Genomic DNA, 20,374 nt, shown 5'->3' on the forward strand with positions numbered 1-20,374 from the left:
TGTGTTTCTACTCCTGCAGTTCTTCCTCTGAATGTGGATAGTGTTCCTTTCCATAAATCCCTCAGAATTGTCTTGGGTCATTGCATATCCTATTTTTCTTATTCCTTCAAGTTTTTCTTGGTGCCATCTTCTATTCCTCCATCCCTTTTCTTTCTTTGTTTCTCTCTTTCTTTTTCTTTCTCTCTTTTCCTTCCTTCCTTCCTTCCTTCCTTCCTTCCTTCCTTCCTTCCTTCCTTCCTTCCTCTCTCTCTCTTTCTTTCTTGTATCATCTTAGAACATGATGGGCAAACTATTCCCACGTGGGCCAGATGCAGGTTGTAGTTTGCCCATCATTGCTTTAAGCAATTCCCTAATAACTACATCTGGATGTGGGGGCATAGTGATTACGGAATTGCTTAAGGCAGTGATGGGCAAACTGTGGCCTGGATTTGACCCATATAGTTTGCCCATCACTGTCTTAGACTCCTTAGTACTCCAACCTTTCCCTATGTGTAGTTCTTCTAATTACTATAATAGTGAATACAATTTTTGAGAGTTACAAAGAACATCTTTCCATATGGACATATAAGTAATTTGATCTTATTGAAGCCCTTAAAAAATTTTTTTTTTCTTTCCCCTCTCTTATTTATCTTTTCATGTTTCTCTTGGCTTTTGTGGTTGGGTATCAAACTTTCCATTTAGTCCTGGTCTTTTCTTTGCAAATACTTGGACATCTTCTATTTTGTTGAATATACTTTCCCCTGGAAGTATATAGTGAATTTTGATAGGTAGTTGATCCTTGGTTGTAGACCCAGTTCTCTTGCCTTTCTGAATATCATATTCCAAGCCTTGTGGTCTTGTGGTGTGGAGCCTGTCAGATCCTGTGTTATCTTGATTGTTGTTCCTTGATATCTGAATTGTCTCTTTCTGGCTTCTTGTAATATTTTCTCCTTAACTTGGAAGATTTTGAATTTGGCTACTACATTCCTGGGGTTTGTCTTTTGAGGATTTAGTGTAGAGGGTGTTCTATGGGCCCTTTCAATGGCTATTTTGCCCTCTTGTTCAAGGACATTAGGGTAGTTTTCTTGGATAATTTCTTGTAGTATGACATCTAGATTTCTATTTGTCTCAAATTTTTCTGGAAGACCAATAATTCTCAAGTTGTCTCTTCTAGACCTGTTTTCTTTATCTGTAATCTTCTCATTGAAATATTTCATGTTTCCTTCTATTTTGTCAGTCTTTTGACTTAGTTTTATTACATTCTTGCTATCTTGTGAGATCATTGGCTTCTATTTACCCAATTCTAATTACGCAATGCAGCCTTTAAAGACTGGTTTTTGGCTATAATCTTTTTGTTTTTGTTTTTGTTTTTTAAATCTGATCTATCTGACTCTTCATTGCTTCCACCTGGTCATTTCTGGTCTTCAATTTGCTTATCATTTCATTTGATTTCTGAACCTCAATTTCCAATTGCGAAATTCTGCCTTTTAAACTGTTATTTTCTTTTTGTACTATTTCTCACTTTTCTTGCCAAATCTCTTCCACCTTTCTGATGATCTCAGATTGGAACTCTTCAAGAGCTTGTGACCAATTTTCATTTTTTGGGAGGGTTTGGATGTGTTTACATGTTTGCCCTCCTTTGCTGTCTGTTCTGTGGTCTGGATTTTTTCTATGTAAAAATTATCTTTTCTTGCTTCTTTTGTTGGTTGGTTTTTCTTGAGCCTTGCTAGCCATTACTGTTTCTTGCTTCCCTCAGAAGTCTGGGTGAAGAGGGCTCTCTGTATATGGAGCTACAAGTGGTTTTTGCCTGAGGCTACTTTTTGAATCTGTGCAGGTTTCTGCTGTATGCTGCCCCAGCCTCAATCCCCTCTCCCCATCCAAGTTGTGGACTCTTCAGCCTCCTGGGGTTTCTGGTCTAGCTGCTCTTAGGGGTGCTCTTGATCTGCTGCCAAGAACTTAGGGGTTGTTCCCCAGTGTTGCTTTAATTCTAGGGTGCTGGCTGAATCCTGCCTCGAGGTGAGGTGGGGGGAGGGTTTCATCTGTTCTGGGTTTGGTTGGAGCTAATTTACCTCCCTTCTAACATGGAAATGCCGAAATCCCAAGTACCTTCAATGCTATACCCTTTTTTTGGAGTTCCTTCCCTCATCTGAACTTGGCCTTTTTGTTCTTTTGAAGTATAATACAGGTTGGTGGTGGGGAGGGTAAAAATTCTGCACCTACTCTGCAGCCAACTTAACCCGGAAGTCCCAATTATATGGATTTCACTAATATACAGTGACTAATTCTTGAAAGGCATCATATTGGAAGAAACACTGAATAGTGGGGAAGGAAGCATGGTTCTGATTTCCTCTTCATTTGTGTTATTAGTGGCTCTTTGAGACTTTAAATTTTGAAGCCCTCAATTTCCTCACTTGTAAAAGAAGGATAATGATGATAATACTATAGTGGTTTAAACAGTACTTCTAGCTTAAAAACTCAGTTGAATTTCCTATGACTTTCATTGTATCCCTACTCTAAAAGTCACTATACTAAGTAGAATATATTATCTTGTCTTTTTTGGCCTGACTGCTTGGAAGTTTAGAAATGGCATCTAAATGTGGTTTGTGGTTTGCTTTTTTTTTTGCGAGAATTTAACACTCGTCTATTCTCAAGGGGATAAGTATCATTGAATATATAATGAACAACCTAATTTTAGTAAGATGTAATTATTTTTTCATCAACATGTTGCAGTTGCTTTCTGAATAGCTGTTTATACATACAATGATAAGGAACAAGTAATGTTAGTACTGCAAAGTGAAATGGAGTTTTAAAGAGAAAATGAAATGCTCCCTTTTTAATCTAATTGTGATGTTTTGTAATTTTGAAAAGTCGTAATTACTTTCAAATACCAGTTAACTTAGGAATACCTTTATGGTTTGAATATGATTTGAGAGTCTCTAAGAATGGTCTTCTTGAGCTAAAATTTCTTCATCAACTTTGATTTGAAATTCCAATATTTCTTTATGCTTTTGGCTTTTCATGGTTAAAAATGCAAATGAGATCTTGAGTTATGAAATTTTAAACTTTTCTAGAGGATATCATGTATTGAGCATTATATCAAGGATATTTTTTACAAATGAGAAAACTTTGACGCTATGATCAGGAGACTTGCCCAGTTGTAGCTATAATATTCCAAGGCAGAATGTTAACTCATTTATAGATTTAAATCACCTACCTGACTAACCAGTCTATGTTTTATAATAAGATTCTGGCCATTATTTATCTCCCCTCTATCCTTAACCCCCAAACTTGCCTTTAAACTATGGAGAGTCATCTTTATGAGACTTGGCTTTTATGCTGTATTGTAATATTAAAGCTTTGGGTGGCAATTCAGGTATTCAAACATTTATTAATATTTGACACCAGGGATAAAACATACAAAAAATGAGTGGAGATAATTTTGGCCTTATGAAGCTTACTTTTTACTGAGTTGGGAGGTTTACAACATTTGGCTTAAATACTCCAGAGTGCAGTCTGAAATAGATTAAAATGTAACTGTGGGAAAATTTAACAATTTAAGTAAAAATACATGGTTTGATACTAAGTATAGTTTAGTGACCCCTGTTTCTATTTGAGCTTGACATTCCTTGTTTACATATATAAATTTTAGGAGGATGGGTTAGAGAGAGAGAATTTGTGCAGACAATTATAAAAGTCTCAAGAGGAGAGTGGCATTTGAGTCTTAAAGTCATTCTATCTGCTTTAAGAGGTAAAAATGAGGACTTGATTGGAAATAGAATGTTGAATTTGAGAAACAGTCCATTGTGGCTATAATGTAGAGTATGTGACAGGAAGTCATATAAAGCAAACCAGGGAAAGGTCTGGTATCCAGATTGTGGAAAATCTTCAATCAGCAATCATTTATAAATTATTATTATATGCCAGGCACTATGTGAAGTACTGGGAATACAAAAATGTAAGTAAAACAGTTCCAGCCTCAAGAAGTTTATATTTTTGTCAAGGGAGACAACATGTATGTAAAAAACATAGAATCCAGATTAAGATGATATTAGTGGGGAGGGTGTTAGTAGCTGGTAAAATGTGGACGAGCCTCATCTAGAGGTAGAATTTGAGTTGAATCTTGAAAGTAGTTCTAGAAAGGTAGGTTGGGGCCAGATTATGAAGTTCTTTAAATGTGAAGAAGCATAGGAGTTTATATTTTATCAGAGGCAATGAAACCACTGGAGTTTGAGTAGAGGAGTGGATATGGTCAGACCTGTGCTTGATTGCTTTGGCAGCAATGTTGAGGGTGGATCGAGGTGGGGGAAAATGAGACAGGGAGTCAAATTTAAAGAACATTACAAGTGGCAGTATCATAACCAATGAGGTCTAACCTAGGTGTGATTATTGCTAATTGAAAACTTTCCCCAAAAGGACATTGCAGCAACTTAGGTGGGAGGTGATGAGAATATGACCTGATGAACTAAGGTGTGGTAGCTCTTTTAAATAGTGAGGAGAGGAATTGGGTGTGAAATTGTGGAGGTAAAAATGACAAGATTCAGCAGTGATTGAATAGGGGAAATGAAGGAGAGAGAATGATTAATAACACCAGTTTGCAAATTTGGGTAACTACAAGAATGATGATGCCCATCTCTGAGGAAACTTTGCAAGAGGAGTTTTTTTGGGAAGAAGCAATAAGTTGTATTTGCACATGTTGAGTCTAAAAACTTTTAAAATAACTTTGTCCAGTGAATGTCACCTGCATTCTCCAAGAAACCTATGCAGTTTTCATGACTCCCATCCTTGGTTGACATTCTCTTAAAGAAAATTCACTTGGGGTTGCTAATAAAATATATCACCTTTGGATTATTCACAGAGCTTCTGCATTCCCACTAGGACTTGTATGCTTCTGTTTTAGTCCTTTCAGTCATGCCCAATTTTTTGTGACCTCTAAATGGGGTTTTCTTGGCAAAGATACTGTAGCTGTTTGCCATTTTCTTCACCATCTCATTTTACAGATGAGGAAACGGAGGCAAAAAGGGTAAAGTGACTTAACACAGAATCACCCAGTTAGTTGGTATCTGAGGAATTTAGCAGGATGAGTCTTCCTGATACCAGGCTTATCCATCATGCTATTTTGCTGCAACATAACTCATATACTGTAGTTCTCCAGATTTAGAACATGGCTCTAAGGTTAGAGGTCCTCTAAAAGGGAATTTTGCTTTTCCGGTTTCTATTGAGTCAGACCTCATCCTGTCAGAGTTGCTGGGCCCACGGTGCTCCTGGAGGTAGTAACACAATTCATGGACTCACTTTTACTCTATCATAGCTCATTCTTTGAACTTTTTTTATTTGTATGCCATGTTTATGCTCTTCTTGTCTCTAGGAGGCTGAGTCCATGAAAAAGAATGAATGAATAAATAAAAAAAAAGTATAAATCAAGCACTTAAGACTTAAATGTTAGGCACAAGGCCTTACAAGTCCTGGAGATGCAAATACTAGAAAACAAAATAGCTCCCATCCTTGAGGAAGCTAAAGATAAAGGGGGGAAAAAAAAGCCAATGTATGTAAGAGCTTAGTGGCCAGAGAGGAGTGTTTTTTTGTTTTTTGTTTTTTGTTTTTTTAAACTCTTACCTTCAGTCTTAGAATCAATACTGTATTTTTGCTTTGTTGCGCAGCATGACTGTACCTCTTGTTTTTGGGATTCATTTGATGCACACTAAATTTTCCCCTCATCCCTTCAGTTTTATGTGTCTTTGTTTTGTTTTGTTTTTTAAATGTGTTTCTTGTGAGCAAACAGATAGGTAATGCAGTTTCAGTGACTTACTTGGGTTAATACAACTAGAGCATGTCTAAGGCCAGATTTGAATGAAGGAATTCCATCTGGCTCTCAATCTACTGAACTGCCTAGCTGCTCCTTGGGAGAAGTATTTTAAACCAGGAAATTAGGAAGAGTAGTGATTAAAGTCACCCAGAGCAACTTAGAGTCTTCTTAGTACAGTGAAATGTATGCTGACTTTGGAGGCAAGAGGGACCTGTATTTATATCTTTGCTTATGCCATTAAACAAATCATTTCCCTCTCTGGGCTGTAGTTTCCTCATCTCTAAAATGCAAGAAGATGATTAACTAGGCCACCCGCCACCCCCACCCCCCAAAAAAAACCCATTTATTTATTTAATTAGTTTGTGAATGTTCTTTCCTTCCATCTCATAGCCAAGGAGCAATTCCACTGGATTTTACATGTATCATTGATATTATTAAAGTTTGCAATAGAGAAGATCATTTAGATTCTACATGCCCAATCATATCCCCATTGAACCATGTGATCAAGCAAATATTTTTTCTTCTGTATTTCTATTCCCACAGTTCTTTTCTCTGGATGTGGATAGCGTTCTTTCTCATAAGTTCCTCAGAATTGTCCTGTATCATTGCATTGCTACTAGTAGTGTTATGATTGAAAATGACAAAGACTGAGATTATAAGAGAAATTAATATTTTAATTGACATGGTCATGTTGGTAAAATATATATGACCGTGCTTGGCTATCTTTAAAATTACCACCTGTCTGTATCTCCACCCATCTTCCTAGTCTCCCACGCCAGAGAGCCCACTCAGGTAACAAAGAGACCGTCTCCCGGCCGCCCTCTGAATTTAAGCTGCCCTATACGTACGTCCCCACGTACACTGGAAACCCATTGGATCACGGGGAATGTAGTCTCAAAAGTCCCCACGTGTCCACAGGAAGTTTGTAAGATACTTTTAAATGGCACCTCCCTGAAGTCCATTATGTTCACTTGTGCCACTAGGTCACTTGTAAAGATCTCTATAGTTGTAAATATATGTTTCTTTCTATTGTAATGTTGATTTGAGTATTATTCTTAGAACTGTAGTGAAGGAGGGAGAGGAAGAAAGGAAAAGGTGATCTGGTTATTCAAGAATCTGTCATGGAATCATGGAGAGGGCTTGGAAATGGTATGGCAGGATCAGGTTCTGGAAAAGATAAATTTAAAAGCCCAGTATCCTGGAGGTGATAGTTTTTCTTTTCCTGTTGAGTTCAGGATTAGGAATCAGGTATTTTCTAAGAGTTCCCTAATCTCTAGGTGGTTTTTCCTAGGAGTTCTTCCCAAATCATTGTTGTCATCTTTGGGACTAATCATAAGTTTGCAGGAGGAGAGTTGTTCATTTCTTTCCACCAGACACCCAGATCTGACCTTTGCTTTTTGATTCATGTAGATTTCACTCTGAATCTTTGAAGCCATAGCTCCTATTCCCCAATTCCTAGTTCCTTCAAATGATGCTTATATGGCATTTGATCTCTTCGACCTGCACTTTCCTGGTTACTCACCTTGGAATCCTTCGCAAAATGTGCCTTGAACTGTACATAGTATTTTTAGATGTGGTCAGGGCAAGACAAACTATAGGAGGGCAATCATTTTCCTAGTTGTGAAATGATAAGCTTTTAAAAGTGCAGAATATAATCAAATTAGAGACAATTAAGGTAGCATAGTAGATGGAATGCCAGGCTTGGAGTCAGGAAGACAACATATAATCAGCTTTTCTGACTGCTATACAACACCTGTGACTCATTAAGTTCAGAGTATAAAACTCTGAAATAGCATTTTTGGACTAGTAAAAGAGACCTTAAAGAACATCTAGTATAATAAGTCATTTTATTATGAGCAAACTTAAGGACAAACTAGCTTTATTTCTTGCCTTTGATAAAATTAACTTTTACATTTTTATTTCAGTGAGTCAACAAACATTAAGTAGTATTATTGTGGGCAGTTAGGTGGTACAATGGCTAGAGTGCTGGACCTGGAGTCAAGTAACTCATCTTTCTGAGTTGTGAGAGGGGAAATTAGATATTTAAGGTATGGTCACCAGAAATCGGATTAACTCGATTTCAATTTAAAAATAGACCCAAGTCAGGATGACTTTTATGGAAGTTTATTTACAGTTAGGAAGGTTGAAGGTAGGGAAATTGAGAGAGAGAGAGACTCTGGTCCGGACCAGATAAGAATTTAGAGGCCCCAGCAAAGGAGCACAGAGGTTAATTAAACAAGGCTTCTAGCCACAAGGCCTTTTACAATTAGAAAGGCAAGAGAGGCCTCCTTGAGAGGGTAGAGCCTCCAGAAACACCAAGGGAGGAGAAAGGAAGTCAATCTAACTTACCCATGTGGCAATTCAGAGGGAAGCTGCCTGAGGTCTCACCAGAGATCCTTCAACTCTTAAGTTCAACTCTAAAGCGCCAACTGCCTCCACATTAACATCATATTTAAAAGATAGCATCTTTCGTCACTTCCTGCATCCACCTCCAATTTTGAAGTGGACAAATGGCAGCCTCAACACTGTTTTTGGACTGCCCAAAGGGCAGTCATTTGTTTTTGATTTGTTACTTATTGTCACCTGTGGGTAACTGATCTTCCCCTCCCCACTTAACTCTAAGTAGGGTGGGGTGACATTATTTCTGATGGCTAGAGTCTAGCAATGAAGGAGGATGATCTAATTCCATTAACACAATCCCCCCTGACTGATGATCCTTGGGTGCCTAGTCACCACAAGTGATCCTTTTACATAATCATCTTATACCCACAGTACTACAATACAACAGTTAGAGATAAGAGGGGAATGGAACAGAGAGAACACAAAACCAATGTTTTGCTAGGCGCATTGACGAAAAACCCTATTGGCATAAAATGTACATTCAAAGTAACTGTTCAAACCCCATCAGTTCAATCAGTTATACCCCAAAGTTCATTCTGGATCTCTTGATGCAATGTAGATTCTTCAGGCATCTTTCTGGAAACAGTTCATTTTCTGGATTACGGAGTCAGCAAGCTTCTTTCCCTGAGAATTTTTTCTTGAACAAAAAATTAAATCTTCGATTTTGTAAAAATACAATCCCCCTTGAAGAGGGTATTTAAAAAAAAAACCCAGATCAGCTCAGGATACATGGTTGAGTTATGGGGTTGTATGAGTCAGTTCAAAAGAAAAAACAAAAACATGAAAAGAAAAGCAAAATAGAAGAAAAATGAAACTTTGGGAGAAATAAAACATTTAAAATCAGAATCAAAATATCAAAATCTACATAAAATTTCTGAATAAACAAAAATAAATTCATAACAGGCCCTTGTATTAGGGTCCAATTAATATAATTTTCATCCTACTCGTCTGTAGAACAAAATGCAGTAATACTGCACTTACCCATTGGCAGCCAAGAGTACAGGAAATTGCCATTCTATAAGAGAGAAAAAGGACCAAATTTATGTGCAAGGGAAGTGTCTGTCATTCCCTGGTCTAATTTACCTTCACTCTCAGGAATATATGGGTGAGCCAAGATGATGGCCAACCTTCAGTACCTGACTGGCAGTGTAGTTTGAAGAATCCTATGTCTTAACCTATGTTAAGCGTCGCAACTTTGAGTCTTTCATTGAGTTCAAATCCTTAGTATTGGCATGGGAGTTCCTTAATCCCACCTGTATTTGGTATGGTCTTTTTGACCTTGTGCTCCTTGGCACTGTGCAGTTTTTCTCATCAATCCCATTGGGGTTGGTTGGTTGGTCTCCATGACCCTTGTGCCTTTTTAGCACTTTTTAACGATTCTTGTGTTCCCCTCTGGAATCAGACAGAAGCATTAATTACAGTCCCATAACATTTAACAATACATGGCAGGTTCCTAAAGTCTGAAGCCTTGTGAGTAAGCAGTAATATTACAGCATATATATATAAACAATATATCACTGCAAAAAATAAAAAAAATAATAGTGACTATATGTACTTTAAGTATGAGAAAAAGTGAAAAAATCAATTCTCTTAAAAGATAATAGGAAAAGCAATAAGAAAATTAAAAATAAATTCAGGAAAGAGAAAAAGAAGAAAAAAAAATACAGTGTGATTCCAAAAACAGCATCCATTTGTCTATGAACTGTTAACTCCAATGCATGTAACAGGAAACAGTCAATTAGTTTCAATAGAAGATGGTCTATTTACATGTGAGCAATGAATCCAAGAGTACTTTTCTCCAATTTTTATAGTTATTGGAGTGGTTAATAATATTTGGAATGGCCCTTCCCATGAAGGCTTGAGTTGCTCCAGTGTGCTGGAAATTCTTTATATACACCTTGTCTCCTGGGTTCAGGTCATGAAGTGAAAAGTCTATTGGTCCTGCTTGTACTGCAGTTTCTAGATTTATGGAGTTCCCGCAGTTTGTATTGCAATTCCTGTATATAGGAAGCAATAGCAGTATCTCCTCCTAATAGTGATGTATATGCAGGAGAAAAAGGCTTAGCCTGTATAGGGGGATGTCCAAAAAGCATCTCATATGGTGAGGTATGTAGATCTCCCCTGGGCCTGCTTCTAAAATAAAATAGAGCTAGAGGGAGAATTTTAGGCCATTTCAGATGTGTTGTCTCAGTGCATAATTTGCCAATCATAGATTCTCTGTTTTATGTTCATAAGTTCTCTGTTCATCCTTTCAACTTGGCCTGAGCTCTGGGGGTGATATAGTACATACTATTTGGGAGTTATCCCCAAATAGGAATATATTTCAGATAAAACTGAATCAGTAAGTGACTTCCCCTGTCTGAATCCATACATGCAGGCAGGCCAAAACGAGGAATGATTTCTTTTAAAAGCACCTTGGCAACAAAAGCTGCTGTGGCTTGGGCAGTAAGAAATTCTTCCGGCCACCTGGTCAGTTGATCCACTATGACTAGACAGAATTTATATTGTCGAGCCTTTGGCATTATGAAATCAATTTGCAGGTGCTCAGAAGGTGTGTAAGCCAGAGGACACCCACCAAAAGCCTTGCCACGAAAGGCATGTTGGTTAAATGCTTGGCAGGTAGGGCAAGCTGCACACACTTTAGAGGCTATAGTGGTTATGCCAGGAGCTATCCATAACCTTTTAACAGAGTCCCATGATGCTCTGGGTACCAAAATGACCATTTTTATGAATGAATTGGCAAATTTGGTGATAAAAGTTTCTAGGGAGCAGGGGTTTTCCTTCAGAGGACACCCATACTCCATTCATCTGTTTAGCTTTAAATTTATGCTTCCATTTTTCTACTTCCTTCTCATTATAGGAATGTGATAAATTTGAGTCATCAGTGGTTATTAATGTTAATATTAATTCTGGCCCTTCTATAGCTGCTAGTTTTGCAGCAGTATCTGCCCCTTCATTTCCTCTAGAGATAGGGGCAGTGCCACCTGTATGGGCAGAGCAATGAACTACAGCTCGGGCTTCTGGTAGCTGGAGAGCAGAAAGAACTTCATTAATAATTTTTGCATTAGTTATAGATTTTCCAGCTGAGGTTAAAAATCCTCTCTGAAGCCATAACATACCCACTGAATGACAAATTCCAAATGCATATCTAGAATCTGTATAAATTGTTGCATTTTTATCTTTGGCAATTATACATCTTTTAGGGCTATGAGTTTTGCACCTTGAGCACTTAGATTTGAGGGCAGTGAAGCTGACCACACAGTGTCAAATTCCTTGATTTAGCAGCTCCAGTGTAGCATATGCCATCCCTCATAAAAGAAGAACCATCAGTAAATAAGACTAGATCTGGATTTTCTAAAGGAATGTCTAGGAGATTGTCTCGAGACTTTTCAGCCATGGACACTAACGTTTCACAATTATGTAATGGTTCTTCTAAGACTGGTAAATCAAGGAAGCAAGGTGGCAGGATTAAGAGTTGTACAACGTTTTAAAGTAATATTCTCATTATTTAGTAAGGTTATTTCATACCTTGTAATTTTCTGATCAGAAAATGCCTGTGTCTTAGCAGTAATGCTTCTATTTCATGTGGGCACATAATTGTTAATGGGCATCTGTTATTTTAAAAAATGATAGTCTGATAGTATGAGGGAAATTAATATTTTAATTAAAGCCATGCTGATAGAATAAATTAGATCATGCGCCTGTAAAAATTAGAATTGCTGCCAGTCCCCATCTTGTCTATGTAGCCAAAGAGCTCGTCTCCAGCCCAACCTCTGAATTTAAGCTGCGCTATACATAGTTGTTTCCTGTTATCACGTCAGAAATCGGAAACCCATTGGATCACGGAAAATGTAGTTTCAAAGTCCCCCACATGTCCACAGGAAGTCCATGAAATACTTTTAAATGGGACCTCCCTGATTTCCAAGCAACACACAGCCAAATACTAGATCAACAGTTTTTGTTATTAACAGAGCTGTGGTAGCTACGCCTCTAAAACATGGTGGTGCTCCTGTAGCTACTGGGTCTAGCTGGGCCAAATAATAAGCAATTGGACGCTGATAAGGTCCCAAAGTTTGAGTTAAAAACACCTGAAGCTACCCCTCTACGCTCATGTCCATACAAAGTAAATGGTTTGTTATAATCTGGGATGCCCAGAGCTGGGACAGACAGGATAGCTTGTTTTAGATTCAATAGAGCTAACTGGTGTTCTGACTCTAAGTGGTTCAGGGACTGATTCTTTTGTTAGTGCTATGAAGGGTTTAGTAATTTTGCTGTAGCAAGGGGATCCATTGTCTACAAAAACCTGTTGCTCCTAAGATTGCTCTTAAGTGTTTTTTTAGTGGTAGGATCACTCAATTTTTGAATATTTTCAATGTGCTTAGGAGAAATATAATGGGTACCAGCAGTTAAAATGAACCCTAAACATTCCACTTTGGGGAGACACCACTGAACCTTTCCTTTTGAGATCTTATGGCCTCTTTTATGTAATTCTAAAAGATGATGTTTTCTATCTTGACATATTTTGGCATCTGGTGAAGCCAAGAGCAAATCATCCACATATTTAATTAACTGATTGTTTTTAAATGTTATATTATCTGTGTCTTGGCTCAAAATCTGTGCTAAAAGTGTGGGGCTTTGAGTCTGGGCAGATCACTTAGTTTTCCTCATCTGTAAAATGAGCTGGCGAAGCAAATTGTAAACCACTTCAATATTTACTTCAAAATCTTTGTCAAGAAAATCTTAAATACGGTCATAAAGAGTTGGACACAATTAAAAAATAACTGAACAATAAAGGCTAGGAAAAGGGAAAGGAACAAGTATTTAAAGAGCACCTACTATATAACAGGCCTAGTGTAAGTCCTTTTCCCCCTTTATTTTCACAAATATTAGCTTATTTGTCAATATATAAATATTAAATATAAATGTAAACTTCTAAATTTAGGCTTTTAGCAATTGATTTTAAAATTGTCAGATGGCTTAATAAAATATAGTCATAGAATCATAGATTTTGAAATGTTAGAAATTATCTAGGCTAAACCCATCATTCTACTACAGTATGTGAAAGTAAGACTGAGACACATTAATTGACTTGTTTATGGTCAAAGAAATTCGTCACAGTGACAGATTTTATACCAGAGCTTACCGTTATAGCCTTTCAGATTCATATGAAAGACCCTATTCTAGTTAAGTGGATTTTGGGAGATTCATTTGTGATTCATCAAAATTTAAAAACCTGAAACCTAAAATTAAAAAAAAAACCTTCCATCTTAGAATCTATACTGTGTATTGGTTTTAAGCAGAAGCACAGTTAAAGGCTAGGCAATGGGGGGTTAAGTGACTTGTCTAGGGTTATACAGCTAGGAAGTTTCTGAGGACAGATTTGAGCCTTGGAGCCTCCTGGCTCTAGGCCTGGCTCTCAATCCACTGAACTACTTAGCTGCCCTCAAAAAGGTGAAATCTTGCTGAAACTTGGCTCTACTAGTTAGATTAAATCTGGAAAATTTTGTTTAGGTCAGCCCCATTTCTGTCACTTTCTTCTGAGTCTTTTTACATGTACTCTCTCTCACTCTCATGTAGAGTATACTTTCTTTCCTTGGCCCTCTGCCTTTTAAAAAACCTGACCTCAGTTGAAAGCCTCTCCTACCTCTAAATTTCTAACACATTTTACTGTACCAGAGCCACAAATTCTGTAAGGGTAAGAAGGGAAGGGGAAAGATAGAAGAGAAGAGCATTTAATTTGAAATAGCTAGAAGATTTCCATTTCTTTTCAGGCTTTCAATTCCTTCCGTCTCTACTCCAATTCTCTTTATCTCCATCCAGTCTCTACTAACTAATTCTACTGCCTACCTCTGCATATAGATCTATGCTGGTAGGTGCCACAAAGATCTGACTGCGCAATTCATTTTTGTTCTCTTTTTCTGCCCCATGAAATTTCTTTGTGTATACTTTGTGTGTCATTGATACCTCCAGTAAAACATAATCTCAAGGGCAGGGATGGATTGATTTTATCTTTGTTCTCCCCTATCACATAGTGTTCATATTTAATCAATAGAAAAGGACAGCAACCAGGATGTTAAAATACTGGAAAACCTTGTCTTGAGGAACTAATAGCAGTTTTTTTTTTTAATCCTTATCTTCTAGCTTGGAATCAATACTCCTTATTGGTTCCAAGGCAAAAGAGCAATAAGGGCTAGAGAGTTGGGATTAAGTGACTTGCCCAGGGTCATATAGCTAAGCAAGTGTCTGAGGCTAGATTTGAACCCAAGATCTCCCATCTCTAGGCCTGAGCCAACAAGTTGCCCACTGTCTGCATAATATGAAAGGCTAACAAGTCCTGAGTTCAAATCCCTGCTCTGCCTTGATTAAATAATTCGACCACTTTAATCTGGTCTCATTTCACTCATCTATAAAATAATGTGATTGAGATCAATGAATTTGAAGCTTTGTTATAGTTCTTCGTTTCTGAACCTAAGACATGGGGCACAAGGGAAGAATAGAAGTTAGAGAGAGTTAGTCATGATAATAATTAGAATTGCTCAAAAGGCAATGGTCTGTATTGGGAAGTAGAGAAAGTCCAGGGTTTCACATATGTCCCAATAAGTATAGAACTTGCTAACCTAATGGTAGTGTTAAAGGTGGGGATCTATTACCTCTCTGGCATTGTACTTCATTCTCCTACTTTTCCTGCCACTTAGGCCTTCCTATTCATCTTTAAAAAAGTAAATTGTTTAATAATTCCTACTTCATACTTAAGAAAGTGGTTATTTAAAAAGTAGGGGAGAGAATTGAGTGAGGGCCAAGTGGCTGAAATACTTTTTTAGACTGATTCACTTTAATTCTTTTTATCATTTTAAACTTAAGTAGGTCTTCACCAAACCTTTTAAATTTTAACTAAAAACCAGTGGATTGAGAATCAGGCCTAGAACAGGAGGTCCTAGGTTCAAATCAGGCCTCAGACACTTCCCAGCCTTGTGACCTGGGCAAGTCACTTGACCCCCATTTTTGCCCTTACCACTCTTCTGCCTTTGAGCCAATACACAGTATTGACTTGAAGATGGAAGGTAAGGGTTTTAGATTAAAAACAACAACAACAACAACAAAACCCAGAAGTAATAGCTTTAAAAAAAAAGTCAAGCAAGGATCACATGGGTCGATGGGGATATGATTGGGGATGTAGACTCTAAACGATCACCCTAGTACAAATATCAATAATATGGATATAGGTACACATATAAAATCCAATGGAATTTTGGGTTGGCTCCAGGAGGAGAGTGGTGGGATGGGAGGAGGGAAAGAACATGAATCATGTTACCATGTAAAAAATTTCTTAATTAAATGAAAAAAAATTTAAAAAATCAACCAGGAACAGCTGGTTGGCTCAGTGGATTAAGAGCTACATCTAATGCTGGGAGATCCTGGGTTCAAATCTGCCCTCAGACATTTCGTAATTGTATGATCCTGGACAAGTCACTTGTTGCCTAACCCTTACCACTCTTCTATCTTGGAACCAATACACAGTATTGATTCCAAGATATATGGTAAGGGCTTTTAAAAAATCAAGCCATTTTAGAGCATCTCTGCCCTCTCTCTATATATATATTTTAAATTTTTATTGACTTTTTAAAAAAATATAAGTCACTTTGTAGCAACTTTTGTCTCAGTAGATCCTTCCTTAGTATAAAGAAAAAGTAAAACACACTTAACATTCTGTATCGCTATTAGTAGGAGGAAAATGTTTCTTTATCAGTCCTGTGGAATTAAGATTGATCATTGAATGAAACTGAATTGTTGACTTTCTAGTGTTTTAATTTTCATGATTGTTAAGAAATTTTTTTCTTTTCCTTTTTCTTTTCCTTTACTCAGTTTGTACATGTATTCCTCAGTTTCTCTGAATTCCTCATGTTTGTCATTTTTTTATGTTTCTGTAATATTTTAGTATATTCGGACTTTGCTTAGTCTTTCTCAAATTGATGGCATATACTTTTCTTTTTTTTTAACCCTTACCTTCCGTCTTGGAGTAAATACTGTGTATTGTACAAGGCAGAACAGTGGTAAGGGTAGGCAGTGGGGGTCAAGTGACTTGCCTAGGGTCACACAGCTGAGAAGTGTCTGAGGCCAGATTTGAACCTAGGACCTCCTGTCTCTAGGCCTGGCTCTCAAACCACTGAGCTACTCAGTTGCCCCCGGTATATACTTTTCTCCCACCCACCCACCGTTTTTGTTTGTTTGTTTTGTTTTGTTTTTGTCTACCACAGAAAATACTGCTATGGATATTTTTGTAGGTTTTCCCAAGTGGAATATAACTTGTAAGATATTAACATTTTTGGTAATTTTTCTCACAGTCATAAATTATTCTCAAAATGTTTTATTAGTTCACCACTGTGTATTAGTGTTCTTGTCTTTCTACAACCCTTCCAACATAGGTTCCCCCATCACCCAAATTCATTTAAGACATTCAGATGGAAGGTAATATGCTGTAGGTTTTCTGCCATCCAGATTCCACCTATTAAGTCTTCTTTGTACCTGGGACACTTGCCTTCTTGAAACCTCATTTGCTTATGCATCAATTGAATGATTTGGAGTAGAGGCCCCTTCTTCAAGGCCTTTAGTTCTCATCTCTTTATGACAAACTTTTTATAGCATAACATGTTCACATTTCCCCGATATACATGCATATACCCCATGATCTGAGATGTTTCTACCAAGCTGAAGTGATGTGTGATTTTCAACTCCTGAGGATAAATACTTTAGGAAATTTATATAGACAGACATAAATTCCAAACCAATAAAATAGTTTAATCCCTTTCATAATTATAGTTTGCAATAAAAACTTGCAATTCAGGAACTTTTGACTTCCTTTAGCTTCATAGATGTTCCCGGAATGTGTCTTCAGTTCCTTAAACAGAAAAAAAAATAATTTGGTCATTCCCTTCAGGTTGGAAGGTTAATTTAATTCCCACAAACTGAAAGTATTTCAATAGATGTAAATACTAATAATTTAAAAAAATATGTTGGACTGGATAATCTTTAAATCTGTGGACTATTTGGTTCATAGGTCACAATAGTGTAATAGTCTTTAAAAGTCTTGTAGTTTACCCCTTTCATTTTTTCAATGAATTAATTTAGCCCTAGACAGGTTAAGAAGCTCACATAGGTAATAAGTAACTTATTATAATTATACTTTGAACTTGGGCTTTCTGAACTTGGGCTCTTTTATCACTATATTACATTGTTTTATCTGAAAAATTTATAGCCAGTAGAATAATGTATTGATAAGAAAGAATCAAGTGGTTAACTTTGGATAAGTCCTTGAACTTCTTTGTAATTGATTTTCCTTTTATAAAATACATTTTTTCAAGGAAATTCATTTTTTAATAAAATTTATCCACAAGTATTTCACTCCCTTCTCCCCTCCCCACATAAGGCAACATTCAGGAGACAGACATGTTCATACAAATTATGTCTTTCATGTTTCCACCTTTCAGTTCACTCTCCGGAGGTATCACTGACAATTTATTTTTCAAGTATTAAATCTCTAGCTGTTTACTTCATTCTCTTCATTTTGCCATTCATTGTTCCATGTAGATTTTTCCAAGTTTTTTTTTTTTTAAATTAGCCTGCTCACTGTTTCTTATGGTGCAGTAGTATTCCATCACAATCATATATCTAAGTTTGTTTTAGTTATTCCCGATTGAAGGGCATCCCCTCCATTTCCAGCTCTTTGTCATCACAAAGAAAGCTGCTATAAATATTTTTAGAACATATGGTTTTTTTCCTTTTTCCCTATATCTCATTGGGAAACAGACTCAAATAATTCCAAATTGTTCTCCAAAATGCTTGAATTAGTTCATAACTCCAACAGTGTAGGAAATTTTATTTTTAATGAAAGTTTAGGTAGAAAAATAAGTTATAACCTTTCTATCCAGGTTGGGTGAGGGAGAAGCACTGCCTTGCCTTGGACGTCTGGATCTTCTTTCTTTGTTCTCTTTGTATTAGAAGCCTGCAGGAAGCTGTTTCATCATGATAATTCACAGCTTCCGTCTCTATCCACATATTATCAGTATTTCGAGGATCATCCACATATCCTTTATAAACCACTAAATGTTCTTGACTGAAGAGTTTATGCAGTTGCTCCTCCATCTCCTGCTTCTCAGCAGTGGATTTCTGTAAGGAGTTCATAGCTTCTTCACCAAACTCTCGTTTCAAGGTAGCACTGATTTTCTCTCCTGGATCCACCATTCCCCCTGGGATTGCCCATTCTCCACAGTCTTTCCTTTTGATTGCTACAAATTGTAAGATATTTTTCCCAGAATGAGGGTGAAAGACTTTATTTCCACTGCTGTCCCTTTTCCACCTAGTAATAATGGGATCTGCAGCATGGTTTGGGCCCCAATGTCCCAAAAGTCCCCGGCCTACCAGTCCTATCCGACCTGCTGGATTTCTAGGTTGACCATTTTCAATCTCATACAAGCCATTCTGGCTCTTTAGTTCAACATGTCCATCCTTTTCATTAAACTTAGGAGAAAAATTTTTTTCACTGATTCGTGGATATGCCCACATGGGTCCAGCCAAGACAGAGACTGCAGTATACTCCACAGGATTATACTCCTGCCACTCAACAAGCCAGCCCACTTTCTCATTGGGTACCTGACTAAGTTCAACTTTTGAACCTGGATAAGGTGATGTCCCTGCCTTGTTGTGAGAATTTTCATCAGCACCATTTGAATCTGACATAATGACTGAGCTTAGATGGAATGAACGTGATATAAAGCAACTACTGTAGGGAGGCCCCCCCAGGGCCCTGAGGGTCACACACGACAGGGTCACACTGAGGGACACGGTAGCTAAAGCCTGGGCCAGGCCGTGCACTGCCATCAGCATCCCAGAGGCGCTCCGAAAAGCTAGGCCGCTGTGGCCTCGAGCTGCCGCTGCCGCTGCCGCTGCCGCTGCGTCCTCGTCCTCGGCCTGGCCTGTCGCTGCGGCGGGTGCTAGGACTGGCCGCTCTCCAGCCCTTGAGTGGGAGCGGGCTCCTCATCGATCTCAGTCACACCCACTTTACGGTGGCTGCACTGGAGGAGACCCCCAGGCAAGTCTGGGGGGCTTCCAGGGCAGCCCAGCCTCACAGCCGGGGAAGCGCCCGCCTATAAAATACATTTTTATTAATATATACTTTTTTTTGGTCACCAAAATTTCCCAGCCTATTCCTTCCTTGAGAACTATTGTAACCAAGAAATAAAATTTTCTAAATGAAAAGGGGAAAAAATATCTCTAAACCCCAAGAATACATTAATGGGGTTTGAAAATGGGCATATGTGTAACCATGCTAGTGAGCCTGTCACCTGTAAAATGAGGTTCGGGTAGAGGTGGTGTCTTCTGATACCTCTTTAAGACTGGGGTTATTATTTTTAATTTTGTAACATTCTTTTCAAATTGTTTTATGATTTTTTAAAAACCTTGCCTTCTGCCTTAGAATCAATGCTATATTGATTACTTTAGAATCATTACTTCTCTATTGCTTAGAATCAATTACAAGGTGACAATAAGGAGGAACTTTCTCTTGACCTTGGAAAGCAGATTTAAGCTGCTTTTTTATTGTGCTAAAATCTCTCCTTAAAAAAGATCTTTTTTATTTTGTTGCTGGACTAATAAGATTTGGTAAAATGCAGTTTTCTGCATGTACATTTTACTCCACAGAAAATATTTGTAACTGTCATGAGATTATTGGGGCTAAGTGACTTGCCCGGGGTTACATAGATAAGAAGTTATATGAGGCTATATTTGATCTTAGGACCTTGTGTCTCCATGTCTGGCTCTATCTACTGAGCCACCTAGTTTTGTGACTTTCAAAAACATGGTCATAGTCATTGTGTATATTTTTTTTTAAGCTATACTTACTTTATTCTGCATTGGTTCATGTAAATCTTTCCATACTTTTCTCTCTAGTCATTATATTTGTCTTTTTTTTAAACAAAAGTTATATTCCAATATCATCATCATATACTATAATTTGTTTAACCATTTGATGGATACCTGCTTTGTTTCCAGCTCTTTGCTAGCTCTTTGCTAATCATAAAAAATGTGCTATGAATATCTTGATATATTTTTTTTAATTTTTTTAACATTTATTAATATACATTTTTAACATGGTTACCTGATTCATACTCCTCTTATCCCCTTCACACCCCCCCCCCC

At 37.5% G+C, this 20,374-nt stretch overlaps 2 protein-coding genes and 1 pseudogene across 2 annotated transcripts in view; 2 read left to right on the forward strand and 1 right to left on the reverse strand.

Moving 5' to 3' along the window:
• Positions 1 to 20,374, forward strand: part of ZFAND3 (zinc finger AN1-type containing 3) — a 333,357-nt gene that overhangs the window by 54,047 nt on the left and 258,936 nt on the right. The gene's annotated exons all lie outside the window — the stretch shown is intronic.
• Positions 4,313 to 4,469, forward strand: LOC123248061 (annotated as a pseudogene).
• On the reverse strand, positions 18,101 to 19,057 carry LOC123244603 (ADP-ribose pyrophosphatase, mitochondrial-like). Its single transcript, XM_044673122.1, has one exon. It carries the CDS (start codon positions 19,055 to 19,057, stop codon positions 18,101 to 18,103), a length of 957 nt encoding a protein of 318 aa, XP_044529057.1.

This window comes from Gracilinanus agilis, chromosome 4, assembly GCF_016433145.1.
Source record: "Gracilinanus agilis isolate LMUSP501 chromosome 4, AgileGrace, whole genome shotgun sequence".
Lineage (NCBI taxonomy): Eukaryota > Metazoa > Chordata > Mammalia > Didelphimorphia > Didelphidae > Gracilinanus > Gracilinanus agilis.

Bases quoted from the DNA above. Each gene is read 5' to 3' on its own strand.
- LOC123244603 (XM_044673122.1), bottom strand. From the start codon at position 19,057: ATGGCAGTGCACGGCCTGGCCCAGGCTTTAGCTACCGTGTCCCTCAGT.